The following is a 17,796-nucleotide window of genomic DNA, read 5'->3' on the forward strand; positions in this document are numbered from 1 at the left end:
ATAATTTTTTATTTTATTTTATTTAATATTATTTAATTAATATTAATTATAAATAAATATATTTATTTATGTTTTGTAATATTATAAATTAAATATATTAATTTAAGTAATTTTTAATATATTAATTTAAGTAATTTTTAAAATAAGTATGAGTATAGGAGTATATGTTTTGGGGTACTGAGGTATATGTTTTGGGGTGTTTGGGTATTTTTAGGTTTTAGGGCTGGGTTTGGGTTTTGGGGTACAGGGGTATTTTTAGGTTTTAGGGCTGGGTTTGGGTTTTGGGGTACAGGGGTATTTTTAGGTTTTAGGGCTGGGTTTGGGTTTTGAGGTACAGGGGTATTTTCAGGTTTTAGGGCTGGGTTTGGGTTTTGGGGTACAGGGGTATTTTTAGGTTTTAGGGCTGGGTTTGGGTTTTGGGGTACTGGGGTATTTTTAGGTTTTAGGGCTGGGTTTGGGTTTTGAGGTACAGGGGTATTTTTAGGTTTTAGGGCTGGGTTTGGGTTTTGGGGTACAGGGGTATTTTTAGGTTTTAGGGCTGGGTTTGGGATTTGGGGTACAGGGGTATTTTTAGGTTTTAGGGCTGGGTTTGGGTTTTGGGGTACAGGGGTATTTTTAGGTTTTAGGGCTGGGTTTGGGTTTTGGGGTACAGGGATATTTTTAGGTTTTAGGGCTGGGTTTGGGTTTTGAGGTACAGGGGTATTTTTAGGTTTTAGGGCTGGGTTTGGGTTTTGAGGTACAGGGGTATTTTTAGGTTTTAGGTTTTAGGGCTGGGTTTGGGTTTTGGGGTACAGGGGTAAAAACTGTCTTAAATACATGTGCGATGCCACTGGTATCAGGCATGCTTAAGATTTGGCTTAACATTTCTACGAAATGCACGGGGCAATTTGTCGATAAAAGAGAATGTATCTCTGCCGATGTCCTTGCCACTTGCAGATCATACGTTTCTTTGGATGACGTTAGAGGCACAGTTGTCTGTAAAAGAATAGACTTCATTCTGCTTAAAGTATCAATTCAAATACAAGAGATATTCAAAGAAGGCCATAACGCAGCCCCCATATCTGGATTGCTGTGTGGATACAATACTTGCATACAGCAAACGACCATGGAAGTTATGGTCACAAGATAAGCTTTTCCTGGCACCATTCCACAACAGCTGTGGTCACTTATTAAAACGTAACTCCTGTTACTAAGTTGTCTAAAAAATGGCTCTATCTGTTTTGCAGGCGTGCCATGCTGGTGACATGAAAGGTTATTTGAAGACTCTTCGCAGGCTCTATGCAAGTTAATACCTTGACACAAAAGTGTACCACTTAGTGATTTTTTACATTTGTTACCACTAAGGAATACATCCTTTTTCCCTTCACTATAACATCTGTGTGTATTGGGTAAACCCCAGGTTGATTTGATGTATTCTTTACCCAACCTTTCATACTGGCCTGCAGGTATATACTCTTGGCAGTGTTTAAACTGGAAAGTTGTTATCGGAATTGAAATTGTTCAGTGTATTATCCATTCAATGACAGGTCTCTCTGACATTGTCAATGGTAATCGCTCAAGTTTTTCAATGCTCAGAATCGTATATTCTGCTCCTTTTTGTGCCAAACTGATTTGTTTATCAGTAAGGTTAAAGATACTGAATAATATTCCTGGAGTCATGCATGTATGTGTCTGTGCCTTTTGCAAGTGACATGATATATTAAAAAACCCACACAAATAGTTTAATACCTGTGTTTCAGATAGCATTCTTTCTAGATTTGTATGCAATAAGGTATGTATTCCTTTCTCCTCATAATACAGGGCACATGGGTACAGAGTTATATAGACTGGTATACAGTTTAACACACCTGTTAACATGTATTAAACATCAGTTTTCTCTTCTACTTTCATTAGACACTCAGAAAGCACACATATTATTATGCACAACCTATTTCAATCTTCAATTCAGTACAATAAAACAAACTACAATACACATTCATACATTTAATAATTTATTTAAAACATCACACTTCTCTGCTGCTTTGCAAGTGTTATAAATTATTACACAGTGAAAAATATCACTGAACACTAAAGCACTCCTACGCAATACATAACACACCTTAAACATTTGGAACTCACCTCTGAAATACTATTGCAGAATATGAAATTGTCAGAAACTCCTAAATGATTTTCATCCCAACACAATAAATGTGGTGCACCACTCTCAACAAGATAAAAGCAGTAATGGCAAATTTCTCTCTCTTTTTTGCACACAAATGAATTTAAGCAACAAATTAAAATTATAAATTTAAATGCTCCCTCCATGTTTTCAAATTCATGGTATGTTATTCATTTATTCATGGTATGTTATTCGTTTAATCATGTGGATTTCAAAGGTAAAAATATTAAATGAATTAATAACTTCTTTTTTTCAGACTTTTGAAATATCCAATATGTTATAATTCTCACTGTTCAAAGATCAAAGGTATGGGGTTAGTATGCAGGTCCAAAATAGCTAGACTTTATTATTAAAAAGACTATAATAGTAATTCTCAACACGTTTACAAGAACTTTCACTACTGCACTGAAAAAGTGGAATTAAATATGATTAACAACACTTTTATCCTATATAATTTTTTTGGTCTACAGTACTTCTTATTTTTTAGTTTATATAGTAAAAGAAAATCAGAATACCGAAGGCAAGATTGTTTTTCAATTAATTTTTTATACTAATAGTTACAATGTGTTATTGGGTATAATATGGAATGGCAAGAAAATGTATTAATTTAGTGTAATTCTTTTCCAACATTGTTTAATTCTTGTTCTAAAATGGTAAGCCACTAAATGGTCTAGTTGTACTTAAAATATTAATCCTTATGTTCGACAGCATGTTAAAGTTGATGGCCATGTAAATAAATGTTTAGCGTTCAAATAACATTACTATTTCATTTATTTTAGTGCAGGAATTAGATTAACCACTTCAATTGATACCCACTACTGATGTGAGAAATAATAATATATAACAAAACAAAAAAGTGTAGGGTTTGCAGTTGAACGTTTGTTAGTCATTCAACACTTCGGTGTCATCAACAAACATTCACAGGATTGTTTCGAATTCAGTGTATTGTGTGGATTCCAAAAATGGAATATATGTCATGCCCCATTGTAAAAGTGGACAAAGAGCACCAATTCATGGTAAAAAACAATTACTAAACTAAAGTACAATTTAGAAATTGCTCACTGTAGAGAATTTATGGCAATGGCTAGCCACAGTGGGTGTCATGTACTCAAATGTAAACACCTCAAAATGGCCACAAATGCTAAACCATTTCAATTACCAAATGAACTTCAAGAGTAATCACTAAAGCACATGCTACAGAAACATTTCATTTCTTTAACACAAGAAAAAGAATGCAGAGTGTTAGACCTGTCTGGCTTTTTGGCGAAGTCCCTCCCAATTTTTATTTATTTTGTCCCCTTTTTGCCCCTCAAACCCTTGTTAATTTTTGTGTCTACTGACTTTTTGTAGGTGTTGATCAGGGGGATAGGTGTTTTCTTCCCCTCTCATAATCTTTTACCTTAGGCCCAGAGGCCTGTTCTGACAGGAAAGTTGGCACCACCTAAAATGGTGGCCACCAACTGCCCCAACTGTCACCAACAGAACCTGGCCATAGCCTAACATAGGGCATTCCAGAACCTTCTGGTCCATTCTGGACCACTGAAGGGCAGCCTATATAAGGCGGAATGTGGGGCAGCCATTTTGTCTACCTGTGGAAGTCAGCTGGAGGACAGGTGGTGGCTAAGGGTGGGAGAAGGTTGGACTTTGGATTGACCTCCTGGACTTGGAAGCTGTCTATTTGGCCCAGCCCACAACTCCCCTTTTGGTTACTTGTCCTGGCCCCGCTGTGGGAAGTTACTGGAGACCCTGGGCGCCTGGCTTGCCCCTTTGCTCAATCAGAAAGGGGAAGACTTTAGGAGAAGGAGACTGCAGTGCTGCGGTGTGCAGTCCTCTGCCCAGCCTTAGGATTCTAAAGAGACTGTTGCTGTAAGAATCCCCAGCAGAGTGGGGCTAACCCTTGAGCCCCTGTCCCCAAATTGTACAAAACGTCCTGCTTAACTGCTGTCATAACGACCCCACCGAGACCCCCTTCCTACCTGAAGTGTTGAGGGCTGAGAGAACGCAGGCGGCAAGAGAGCGTGCTGTCTTGGCTCTGGGCCGGCGCGATAGCGCTGGGGAAGCTGAGGCTGGTGGGCAACGTGACGTATTTTCGCCCCGGATTGATGTGGGGTGAGGCGGCGCTGATTCTGACCTGCATCTGCAAGCCTGAGGGGAGGAGCGGTGAAGAAACGCGGCGCAGCGCCATCAGCGCGGTCTCTGACAGAGAGACACTCGCTCTTCGCGCATGCCCGGTTGAGCGCTGGGCTCCGTGAGGCGGGTCTGGAGCTGAGGATCCCTTCGCGCATGTCCGGGGAACTAACGCGTCTCTTCCTTGTGCGAGGGAGTGCGGAGGAGGAGCGCCGAGGGACTTAAGGCGGCAGCGGTAACCAAGAGCCTCTCTCCCCTGCTCAAGCGCCCCACAGTGTTGCTGGCGTGAGCGGGAGGGGAGGTCTAGGAGAGCCTGAAAAGCGGCTAAGGTGAACCAGGGGAATCTGTTCCTTTGGTCGCTGGTGACATACGGAGGAGAGCTGGGGGAGGCCCAAGAGGCTAGTGTATCCTGTCAGCGTGGGGCTCCCTTTTTGCCCTGCACGTTGTTCACCCCTCATTCTCTGGTGCCACCAGGTCATCACCGCCTAATAAAACAAGTAAGGAGGTATCCCCAGGGGGGGGAAGAGTGACGCTAGAATCTAACCAGGAAATAACTCAGTCAGGAGTCATAGTTACATAGTTGTGCAACCTACAGTGAGAAGGAACCTTAGGAAACCCACCATGACTGTGTGCTAGCTGTAAGAGGTTATTGGAACTGTGGGAAATAAGTATGGTGCATTAAATGTTAGCCCTGCAACTACTTCTGGGGCTTAATTAAATGCTGAGTTAAGTGGGTTTACCCCCATTGCAGTCAAATAAATAGTAGAAGACCTGTGATGTTACCCTGCAAATGAAAGTGATGCTTTGATCTGATAAAGAGCTGTTATTGCCAAAGCTTAAAAAGTCATACTGTGCTCAAAGGTAATATGAAGTAAACTGAATTCAGTAATTGCATAATTGAGTGGTAGAAGAGTAAGAGTTTTCTGCCAAATGTCCAAGTGAATTATCTATTTTACAAATGTTGGTTGTTCTTATGTCCTAGAATTGGAAAGTACTTCTGCTATATTCTACACAATCTAAATGGAAATTTAACTGTGAATTTTAAAAGTGAAAAGAGCGAAGATACATATACATATTATTTTTATAAAACAGCTCATATTTTCCTAACATTTTTGGTGTAGCATTTTCTTTTGAGTGCTATTGCGTGGAATTACTGTTGGGTGGTCTGCAACCTTTACACTGTGCCTCTGAATGTTAGTCTTGCCCTAGGCCAGGCTACCCAGTTCCAACACAGAGAAATAATTGAATTCACTGCAAATGCAGATGTTTGCACAGTATATCTGGTATTTCTTCCTGAACATGGGTTTTCAGGACAATTTGATTCTTTTTTTATATTCACTGGCAAACAGGACTACTGGTGTCTTTATTTATTTTATTCATTTATTTATAAAGTTTTATATAGCACGAATATGACCCAGGTGGGTATCAGAGAGTTTCACAATTTGTAAGGGTAGGAAATAATATTGAGGAGGCCCAGCACCATTTAAGTATATAACAGAGCTAGAACAATTACAGAGGTGGTATCAAAGAACATCACATTTAGCTCAGACAATTAATACAGGGAGAAGAACAAACATTACATCTATTAGTATAGCAGACAACTCTGGGCGTCACAGATGTTAGTCCAATACAGTAAGTAATAAAGGGGTGGTGAGTAAACATACGAGCCTTGGCAATTTAAGGCAGGAACTTGTTCATTAGGATTATGTTTACTTCCTTTTTTAAAGAAACAGTGAAGGTGGTTCTGCAGACTTCCAGTGGGAGAGAGTTCCAGATCTTCGGGCAGAACGTGAGAAAGCTCTGTGACTCATTCTACTTTTGCAAAAAAACTGTGGTTTCAAGAGGAAAGAGCTTGCACTTCTTGATGGTCTAACCCCTCCTGATAATTCAAGATTTTTAGCCAGATAACAAGGGGTTTTGAAATAGAGGGCTTTGTGAGTCATGCAGGCAATTTAGTCTTTTCCTAAGGTCACGTCTTACTTTCAATATAAAATCAGGACAATGACAGTGTCACTGTAAGGGCAGCCACAAATCATGGACGTGCAGTCACAAATATCATTCAATGTTGTGGCTATTTCAAGAACGTCCTGATAGGTAGGAAAGTTTTAGAACTGGAAGAAGACAATACATTGAAAGAGGAAAGTTTTGACAGTTTTGATAACTCAAGTGACACAGATTTTGGAATGTCTCCAGCAGCACACTTGGAATTGCGTGAGTACCCACCAGACAAAAAGCATGTCAGGACAATGATGGAATACATACATGCTAATAAGCAGATTCCAGAGTATATTCCTGAGAAATTTGCTATGGAAGACCAAAAGATAATAACCAATTATCCTTCCAATAGAAACACATTTTCCTTACTGCCCTGGCCCATATCACATAACTGCCTGAACCTAAATTAATCACAAAAAATGCATGAGTCCTATTCAGATATAAGATGCCACCTTGCCCGCTGGTGGAATCCAATCTGAAAAAAAAAGAGACCAGTTGCCTAATTTAGAGTTTGACAGACAGGTATTTCACTACAAATGTGATGGATATCTTGTCTACTTTTCTACAACTGCATTAAAATTATAAGTACTTGAAACAAGGTGGACGGGATATCCATTATGTTTGTGATGGAGTACAATTCCCCCAACTCTAAATCACCCCTTAAATCCCACCGTTGCATTTGGGAGCAGGTCAAAATGTCAAAAGTAGCTGGCAGACATAATTACTATAGAAGCGAAATTTGAACTTTTCCTGCACCAAGTTTTATACCAGAAAACCAACAACTTAAAATGGACATGGCACAAAGCTAATTCAACTTTAGTGAAATATATCCGGATACAGCCTGCTGCTTTGCTTGATTTAGAGTGGCTGATTGTGTTTTTGGAACAGAAGGCATTATGTTGCAATGGTGCTGGAGAACCAAGTTCAAGTTCAAGTTCAAGTTCAAGAATTTATATAGCGCACTACTCACCCAGAGGGTCTCAAGGCGCTTGGGGATGGGTTCATTATTTATCGAATAGCCAGGTTTTAAGTTCTTTTCTGAAGGAAATGTGGTTCTGTGTAAGGCGGAGGTGGGTGGGGAGTGAGTTCCATGTCTTGGCCGCCAAGTAGGAGAAGGATCTACCTCCCATGGTGGATCTTTGGATACGCGGCACTGCGGCGAAGCCTTGCTTGGAGGATCTTAGTTGGCGAGTGGGTGTGTAGAAGGATAGTCGAGAGTTGAGGCATTCGGGCCCTAGTTTGTAGAGGGCCTTGTGTGCGTGGGCGAGGAGACGGAATGTTATTCTCTTGTTGACGGGGAGCCAGTGGAGGTCTTTCAGGTGGCCGGTGATGTGATTTTGGCGAGGGATGTCCAGGATGAGTCTCGCTGATGCGTTTTGGATGCGTTGGAGTTTTTTCTGTAATTTGGCTGTAATTCCGGCGTAGAGGGTGTTTCCGTAGTCCAGTCGACTCGTGACTAGTGCGTGGGTAACAGTCTTTAATGTCTCGGAGGGGATCCAACGGAAGATTTTTTTGAGCATACGAAGTACGTTGAAGCAGGAGGATGAGACGGCGTTGACTTGTCTGGTCATCGAGAATGAGGAATCATGGATGAAGCCCTGGTTGCGTGTGTGATCTGTGGGTATGGGTGCTGAGCCCAGAGCTGAAGGCCACCATGAGTCGTCCCAGGCAGAGGGGGATGATCCTAGGATGAGCACCTCCGTTTTGTCTGAGTTAAGTTTAAGGCGGCTGTGTTTCATCCATTCGGCTACTTCTTTCATTCCTTCGTGAAGGTTGGTTTTGGCGGAGTTAGGGTCTTTGGTGAGGGAAAGGATCAGCGTGGTGTCGTCAGCGTAGGAGATGATGTTGAGGTTGTGATGCCTCGCGATGGATGCGAGTGGACTCATGTAAATGTTGAAGAGGGTGGGACTGAGTGATGATCCTTGTGGTATACCGCAGATGACTTCGGTAGCCTCTGATTTGAATGGCGGAAGTCTCACTCTCTGGGTTCTTCCAGCGAGGAACGAGATGATGCAGTCCAGTGCTTTTCCTTGTATTCCGATGTTGTTGAGGCGTTGTATGAGGGTGTTATGACAGACTGTGTCAAAGGCGGCGGAGAGGTCCAGTAGAATGAGGGCCACTGTTTCTCCATTGTCCAGTAGTGTTCGGATATCGTCTGTGGCTGCGATGAGGGCGGTTTTGGTGCTGTGTTTGGCTCAAAAGCCGTTTTGTGAGGTATCGAGGGAGTTGTTGGATTCGAGGAAGGCGGCGAGTTCGCTATTGACGGCTTTCTCGATGACTTTTGCTGGGAAAGGGAGGAGGGAAATTGGGCGGTAGTTTTTGAGTTCGGAGGGGTCTGCTGTGAGTTTCTTCAGGAGGGCGCTGACTTTGGCATGTTTCCAGTTTTCTGGGAAGGTAGCAGAATTGAAGGAGCAGTTGATAACATCACGGAGATGGGGTGCGATGATGGAGTCTGCTTTATTGAAGATGTGGTGAGGACATGGGTCGGTTGGCTAGCCAGAGTGGATTGAATTCATTAGGCGGATGGTGTCTTCGGTGGTGATTGGGTTCCAGGCGCTGAGATTGTTACAGGGCGGTTTAGGTTCTGAGGGGGGTGGGGAGGATTGTTCGTTGGAACTGTTTTTGAATCTGTTATGTATGTCGGCAATTTTGTTGTAGAAGAAGGAGGATAACGAATGGCAGAGGTCTTGGGAGGGAGTGATGTCGTTTGAGGCTGCAGTGGGGTTGGTGAATTCTTTGACGATGTTGAATAGTTCCTTGCTGTTATGGGCATTGTTGTCGAGTCGATTCTTGAGTGCTAATTTCTTGGTGGATCGGATCAGCTGGTGGTGTTTGCGGATGGAAGTCTTGAAGGTGGTCATGTTGTTGGCAGATGGGTTTTTTCTCCATGTTTTCTCGAGAGTACGGCATAGTTTCTTGGATTTCTTAAGGTCATCGTTGAACCAGGCGGCCTTTTTGCTGTCTTGTTTGTTGTGATTGTTTTTCAAGGTTGCTAATTTGTCAGCGCTGTGAGTGATCCATTGTTTGAATTTGATGGCAGCTTGGTTTGGGTCCGATGAGAGGGCGGGTGGGTTCTGGTTGAGCGATGTGAGGAGTTGGTCGGTGGTGATTTTATTCTATTTTCTTCGGGGAATAGGTTGTGGGAGGTTGTGGGTCGAGGTGGTTTTGTAGCTGAAGTGAACACACCTGTGGTCCCTCCAGTGGAGAGCTGTGGTGCGATTGAAGGAGATGTGTTTGCTGGAAGTCAAGATTGGGTCTAGATTATGCCCGGCTACATGGGTGGGGGTGTCAACAAGTTGTTTGAGTCCGAGATTGGCCAGGTTGTCCAGAAGGGTGGTGGTGTTGCTGTCGTTTTTCTTTTCTAGGTGGAAGTTGAGGTCTCCTAGTAGAATGTAGTTCTTGGAGGCGAGGGCATGTGGACTGATGAAGTCAGTGATGTCCTCGGTGAATTGTTTACGTGTTCCTGGAGGCCTATAGAGGAGGGTTCCTCTCAGTGTGGTTCTGGGGTCCGTGTGGATCTGGAAGTGGAGGTGTTCGGGGGTGGTAAGGTTATCGTCAGAGCTGGACGTGATTTTGATGGTGTTCTTATGGACGATGGCGATGCCTCCTCCAGTTTAAATGGAACGGTCTTTTCGGATGATCTTGTAATTGTCCGGGATGGCTATGGCGATGTCGGGTGTTGATGATGCATTCATCCAAGTTTCAGTGAGGAAGGCGACGTCTGGTGATATGGTGTCGAGTAGATCCCAAAGTTCGGTGGCGTGTCTGTGGACCGAGCGGGTATTCAGCAGGACCCTCTCCTCAAAGGTTTTGGTCCATTTGCCCATGTGTACAAGTAAGTGGAATGCCAGTTGGACTCCATTAGTACACAACTGTATCCAACAGACCAAGAGAGTAGGGCCATTAGAGATAATCCATCCGACAGGCGAACCTATTGAGAGAGGGTGGTTGCAAGGCTTTTCTTCTGTCCATCCTCAACAGGTATATCTTGGTGGTAACAACAATGAGCCCCTCACCATGAGGATCATTAGAGTTTTTTTATTTTTCAAAAGCAAACTCTGGCTGTGGGATTTTGTTCCTCAAAAATATAAAACTGCATACAAATTTGACATATAGTTGTCATGTTTGTAAGAGCCATCCGTCAAACCTTTCCTACAGCAACAAATCACCAAGACTGACGTTCCTGTTAAACTATAGTATTGTCAGTAGGGCCTCTGGACATCTCTAAATTGGCCTGGCAGAGAAAAGGCAGTGTGATGACATAAAGTCATACAAAACCTGACCTAAACTGAAATGTCAGACATAGGTTGCAGTCTGGTATTACCATACCATACACCTGAAACATCTTAGTATGGGCATGGATTAGTGTAAGAGCCTAGACCTTTCACACATGTTAACATGTCACAGCATGGGGCCAAAGAGGCACGTAATTCTATATTAAACAAGAGATTTCTAGGGTTCAATAACAATTTCCATTTAATTTAACGTTAACCAGAGTACTAATAACTTTTGGGAGCAACATTAACATCCCACACTGTGGCTCTCTTTATGAGGCTAGCAATTACTTGGATTGCCCAAATTATGTTAGTATCTATTCAGCCCTCTTGAAGTAATTCTCTAGGGGGTAGTCCAGCATAGTATAGAATTTGGATGGCCTAGCCAATTCGAAGATTGAAGTGGTACACATCTTCATACCCTTGGGATGTCCGTGAATAAAAGTATTGGCAGGGCCGCACACTCACACACAAACACACAATCTGATAACCAAAGTGACATGGAGGTTATTTACTTTACAATCAGTACTCTATTGATAATAAAAATCCCTGTAAAAAAGAGCCAGAAAAGCAGTGTCATCAGTAACCGTAAGTGAGTCACTAGACTGTGGGACTACCGGAGATATACATTCATTGATTTGATCTCCTCTAGGGATGAGATTCTATGTAGATCTGAGTGTCATCAGCATACATGTGGAAAGAGATGTTGGTTGTACAGAGTACTTCAGATAAAAGTTCCAGGTAGTGGTTAAAAAGAGTTGGAGAGAAAGTTGAATCTTTGGGGCTTCCAATCATTATCGGAGAAGGAGAGGATAGATTACGATTGACTAAAAATCGATGAGAGCGGTTACGTTGAAAGGACCAATACCATTCGAGAACCGTTCTCCGACTCCCATCCTATTTTCAATCCGTTTTTAGTAGTTTGTCATGGTTAACTGTGTCAAATGCTAATGAAAGTCCAACAGAAATAAGAGACACATTTTGCCTTGGTCAAGAGCTTGAAGGGAGTCATTTACAATATGGAGAATAGTAGTTTCAGTTCTGTGATCTGGCCTGAAACCAGATTGGCATTCATGTAGCAGGTTGAAATTGCGATGTCTTGGCTGAGCTGTTGTTGTACACATTTCTCAAGTACTTTTTCTAGAATAGGAATATTGGACATTGGTCTGAAACTGTCCAGTTCAGCAGGATTCAATGTGTTTTTTTTTAAGTTGGGGCTAACTTGACCAGCTTTTAGAGAGTCCAGTATGGACCCTTGCATTAGGGAAGTGATCTCAAGAGAGAGTGGTCATTATTCAGCTTTAAAGTGGACCAGTGGGCATAGTTTTTGGGGACTGCCTGGTGGGAATGTGTAGAGAGATGGGTCTTCGAAAGAGGAGAATAGATGCTAGTGGCAGAATTCAGCTCATTTCCCAAAGAGTTAATCTTGGCTGTAAAGAAGGAGGAAAACTCATCACAGGTTATTAGGGATGTTTTTGCTTCTTTAGAGGATTTTGCGAGTTTGTTTATTTACTGTTTTACTATGTCAAAGAGTCTACGAGGTCTGTTCTTAGCATTCTGCTGTTCCAATCTGAAGATTTTTTTTTTCTATGAGGATGCCCTTGTGTACGCATTTCTGGTTTTTCTGAGAAGTTTTAGTTGGGAGGTGGAGGGGTGTTGTCCTCAATTCATTTCTATTAGCTGAAGATTTCTCCTTTCATTATTTAGGGACCCATTGAACCAGGGATTTTTGTCATTAAGCTAAATTATTTTTAATTTTAACGGGACTAGAGAGTTAATTATGTCAGACATTGTTGAGTTGTAGTGCTCAGTAAGTTAGATAGATTTGATAAGTTTGGGGGTTGGGTAGATCCTTCTCGCATTACGCTACCAGCTTCTCAAAGTCCAGGCTTTTTTTGTCACTAAGCCAGAGTTTTTGGTTTCACTTGTTGCTCTCATCTTTTCCTATGTACGCCCAGTATTAGGAAGATAATACCGTGGTGGTCTGACTAGACGTATGGAGAAATTGAGTTTAGCCTGACCACCATTGCTTTAGAGATAATCCAATCCAGTGTTGAGCCTTTCATGTGAGTTGGTAGCGTTCAGGCTTGAGTAAGTGATTGGCCAGCTAGCAATTCCTTAAGGGTGCTGACCTGAAGGCCATTAAGGTTGTTCCAATGAGGAATATATCATTGGAATGGGGGGAGATATTTGCTGCAATGATTTCCATGAGGTGGTCAATGAACGTGTCATTCTTATCCAGGGGGGTGGTAGAGGGTGTGCAGTTTGCCCAATTGGTTAGACCCGTTCCTTATGGACAGTCAAGATATTTTCAGAAGTCAAGGGAAGGTAAATTAATGTGTCCTTCTGTAACAAAAATGGTGCTCATGTAAAGTGGTCTGATTTCCTATTTGGGTATAGTTTGTGCTATATAAAACTCTATAAAAAGAAAAAAAAAGAATCAGAGTGAAGTTCAGTAACGGAAAGGTCGGAGCAGTAAATGCAAGCAATACCTCCCCCTGTTTAGGTCAAGCCTGCATGGGCTGCGTACATGCGCTTTCTCGCTGGTGAGATTTTATGTTTTTGGTGGCTTTGGCGTATCGGGCTTTAAGCCCCGCCCCCTTTTCCCATTGGCTGGCGTCACTGTTTATTCTAAACGGTGGCCATTCATTGGGAAAGAGATTTGTGTGATGTACACTTTTCTCTTTGTCAGACGACCCACTTGGACGGGCTCGTCTGACTTCCTTCTGCCGTAAAAGGTTTCTTATCTTAATGGGGCCATGTGTTTCAAGCACATGGCCCCATAAAGACAAGAGAGACAAGAGTTTTTTTCTTTTACTGGTGTCTTTGTCTCTTGTCCTTAGTGGCATAATAAATGCCCCTCTTGGCTAGACAAAACAAAAGGGGGTGATGAACGGAGCATTTGAGCAAATCAAACACTCACCCCCAGTCAACTGATCTGGGTTTAATCCATCACCATTCTTTAGCTCACTCAGTCACCCCAGTTCAGACATGGCCATATGAAAATCAGTCTGACCCTGTGCCTCATGGGAACAGTCCAGCCCGAACAGTCCCTTTTGTATCGCTTTGTTCGCCATAAGTTGGCAGGGTATGCTCAGACGTGAGTCCCTTGCTCACTTTGCCACTGGATTCAAGCAAGCCGGGCTGAAGACGGCTGAAATGCCAGAAACCGGTCCTCGGAAGCTTGTTTTCGGTCCAGGGAATGCATGGCTTGGCAGTTCGGCTGGATTGTTCCCATGAGGCACAGGGTCAGACTAATTTGCATATGGCCATGTCTGAACTGGGGTGGCAGAGTGGGCTAAAGAACGGTGATGGATTAAACCCAGATCTGTTGACTGGGTGTGAGTGTTTGATTGGTTCAGATGCTCCGTTCATCACTACCCTATTTTGTACCGCTTTGCTCGCCATAAATTGGCAGGGTATGCTCAGACGTGAGTCCCTTGCTCACTTTGCCACTGGATTCAAGCAAGCCGGGCTGAAGATGGCTGAAATGCCAGAAACCGGTCCTCGGAAGCTTGTTTCCTGTCCAGGGAAGGCATTGCTTGGCAGTTCGGGCTGGACTATTCCCATGAGACACAGGGTGAGACTGATTTGCATGTGGATATGTCTGAACTGGGGTGGCAGAGTGGGCTAAAGAACGGTGATGGATTAAACCCAGATCTGTTGACTGGGTGTGAGTGTTTGATTGGTTCAGATGCTCCGTCCATCACCACCCCCTTTTGTACCTCTTGGCTAGAGCCTGGTGCCAACCTAAAATAAATTTGGTAGGGCGGGTGCGCTCCCCACTTTGAATACCTCTCATCTAAACTCCTCCAAATAAAGGCAGAGTGACTCTTTTGAACCTGAAATAAAATGTAATGCTGAATCTTGTAGGGCGAGATGCTGCTTACTACTGCCAAGTGTTGCTGAGTGTTTGCAAAACGCCGCTGGTGTTTGCTTCACCTGCACACAAAAGGCACCACCTGCCTGTTGCCCACCTTTGTCCCACCCAAACGTGGCCATTTATTGTGTCAGTAGCTTCTCAATGTGAAATGAAAAGAGAACATTATCTGGATGGAATCTCCTCACTGTGCAAGGATACAAATATTCCCTCCAACCGCCTCTTCTTCGTACATCTATAGAGTACTTTGATCTGTCCACAAGCATGCACTCTGACCCTACCATCCTCTAGCCCTACATTCATTACTACTTGAAACCTAGACGTGCCACGACTGGAATGTCGCAGCGGAAATTTTGAAATGCTGAGCAACAAATAGAACAATGCTCCAAGCCATCCTTGCTACTCCAAAATACTGGCCATCCTGGGCACTAGTAGGATCCCTGCCAACACTTGTCCTCCCAGACCCCCTGCTCAACTAACGACCATCCCACCCAAACAGTCTAGTCCTAGATCATTTCTTATGCCATGTTGCATGCTATTAAACTATCAATCATCAGTCAAGCATGCCACTGAAACCTCACTGAATGACCATTTATCCCGTTGTCGATCTACTCACCCCACCAAGCTTCTCAATCATTTGTTGGAAACAGAAGGATCATATTGGTGATGGATTAGCCATCATACATAAAAACAGTCTTTGCCTTTTGTCTTAATCAAGGACATATCTCCAAATGATGATGAGGCAGAATAGATGATGTGATATTTGGAGGGAAAGGTCGGGCTCCCAAATAGGCGTCTCCTTTTACAATCATAAATGTAGACATAAATCAAGGATTTATTACATCCTGGTTAGTCAGGATTTGAGGAGTAAAATCAACAATATAGGCTACCTGACTCCCTATTTATCAGACTATTCTGGAGTATGGATGGATTTAATCCTGGAGGAGAAAGACCAATTGAGGAGGTGGACATTCGATCGTTCAATACTCCTGGATGAATTAGAAGTTAAATATCTGTCCCAGGAGACCTTTCTTAGTATAAACATTGGCTCGGACGAGGTTTCAGTGGTCTGGGATGGTTGGAAGGCTTCCTTGAGGTGTTTGGTCACCAGTAGAACGTGCCACAAGAACAGGAAGTACAGAGAGGTGTGAGATGAAGGCAGTAGACTTGAGTCTGAATGTGGAAGACGACTCTGTAAAACGCCAGGCACATTTGGGGAGACTGAAGATATTGAAAGACCATTTAGAGATCATTATCCGGATGAGGATTTCTAAAAAATGGGAGGACAGTAAGCGTGCCCATTTTGAATATAAATTGCTCGCTAGGAAAGCCAAGATGGATAGTGTTCACAATAATATAAAGCAAATCAACATTGAACATAATAACACTTTGGTGGATACGGATTAAAAGAGATTTGAGAGGCTTTTCACATGTTTTTTCAAGATCTATGTACTGAAGATAACACTTCTTGCCTTGGGGTGAGAGGGGCCGGCAGTAGGCACAGCAGGGCGGCACGGGCCCCGCTCTGATGGTAGGGCTTGCCCAGAGGGCGTAACAGCTCGGAGGAGCACTCAGGCTCTTCCGGAGCCCTCCGACGGTGAAGCTGCTGGTTCCTGGGCTTGTCGTGATGTCAGCGGTGTGGGGGACCATAGGAAGTCTGACAAGGAAGGACCTGGCTTTCGCGGCCAAAAGGAGTGCAGATAATGGGGGTGCGCCAGCCAGGACCAATGGTTGTGCGGCGCTCAACCGGGGCGTGATCTGGGAAGACGCCCCCGTCACTTGATGGTGGAGGCAGACTTCAGGGCCTAGCGCGGCCTTCTCCTCAGATCGTGGCCTGACTAAGATTTACAGCGGCCCACTACTGGCACCCGGGGGCCACCGTGGGGGTGATGAGGTCGGTGCTTCTGGGCCGGCAGAGGCCGCGAACGGCGCCTGAGGTTCTGGCGGGGCGGCACTGGCCGCGGCTGTGAGTGGTGTCACCAGCGCTTCTCCTCAACGCTTCGAAGCACAGAGCTAGCAGGGCTTCACAGCGCTTCTCAGGGGTGGCAAATTGGCTCGATGAAAGGCAGGACACACTTGGGGACGAAAGCGCTTCTCCTGGGGGCCCAGCGCTTGGGTGACACGCGCTATGGGGCAGTCACAGCAGTTCTAGCAGGACAGGCAGTCTGGATAATAGCGCTTCTCAGGTACAGCGCTTTAAGGCACAATAGCTTCCAGGACCTTAGCCATTCTCAAGGGGGCACAGTAGGGGAGCGCTGGATAGGCAGTGAAGGCAGGACTGCGCAGGGGCCACAGGTGCAAACAGAGGGGGCAGAGATGGCACAGCCCAGTACCTGGTTGATCCCCAGTAGTCCTGGTGAGTTAGTTTCTTCTTAGAGCTTGGTGGTTCTGGCGCCCTTTTTGTGGAACAAGATTCTTGGTTGCTTGAAGAGGGGGGGTTGAGTTGAAGGCTTGACAAATCTCCTCAGCAGGTCACTTCAGGTGGTCCCTGGGTTCCCCTCCCGCCAGGCCAGATCAGTGGGCTAGTTCAGTGTTCACTACACAGCTTTGCGGGCAGTGCCTAAACCCTGTCACTCCCAGTGGTATAGGTTTGTGACTAGGCCCTACCCCCTACGTCTCCTGCGTAGGGTCCCCCAGGTTAGTGATGCCCCAACTGACTGCAACGTTTCCTTCCTTTTTCTTTTACAGTCCCAGGTCAGGTGACCACTCTCTGAGATGGCAGTTGGTGTCCACTCCCCTATTCCGGAAGATTCCAGGAGCTTCCTCACTCTGGCTATGGGCAGGGAAGGCAGGCTGATATGGCAACAATGCTTAAAGGTTCCAGACAGCTCCTGGCAACTAGGGTGCTACTATCAAGACCACTCCGCAGTAGCAGGGGCCTATGGCAGCCATATTGGTAGGGGTGAGCACCTGCACCTTAGCATTGTTTAGCAATGGGAAGGTGCTCGGAGACCTAAGGCCAACAAAAAAGTAGGTGGAAAAAAATGAGGCAAGGGTGAAAAAAATAGAGAAAGACCACCCTAGGGCTGACAGGTCTAACAATCACCTAAAATACAAAAACCATGCCTTCAGGGAAACATCATTCTTTTTCTGAGCCCTACTTAACCACTTTAACATGATCAAACAACAAACGTCCTCCTACCCCCAAAACACATTCACTGACTCTACTAAGCTTTTGCCATGTTCTTTGCTGAAAAATTACCAAACTGCTCACCCTATACCAAAGATACCTCCTCTACCAAAGAGGGTCCACCCAATCCCTCACCTCCAGCTAATGGTGGTCCCCTCAAACTCGACCCCTAAGTGATCCAAAGCACCAACCCCAACATGTTGCAATAGAAAAATGATGCAGACTGGTCTGA

At 44.2% G+C, this 17,796-nt stretch overlaps 1 protein-coding gene across 1 annotated transcript in view; it reads left to right on the forward strand.

The window, feature by feature from the left end:
* LOC147725113 (GTPase IMAP family member 8-like) overlaps nt 1-17,796 on the forward strand; it is a 289,891-nt gene that overhangs the window by 33,368 nt on the left and 238,727 nt on the right. The window contains exon 3 of the mRNA XM_086918173.1: nt 6,013-6,074. Coding sequence (XP_086774299.1) covers nt 6,013-6,074 — 62 coding nt within the window. The remainder of the gene's footprint in view (nt 1-6,012; nt 6,075-17,796) is intronic.

The sequence above is a fragment of the Lissotriton vulgaris genome, chromosome 4_1, assembly GCF_964263255.1.
Source record: "Lissotriton vulgaris chromosome 4_1, aLisVul1.2, whole genome shotgun sequence".
Lineage (NCBI taxonomy): Eukaryota > Metazoa > Chordata > Amphibia > Caudata > Salamandridae > Lissotriton > Lissotriton vulgaris.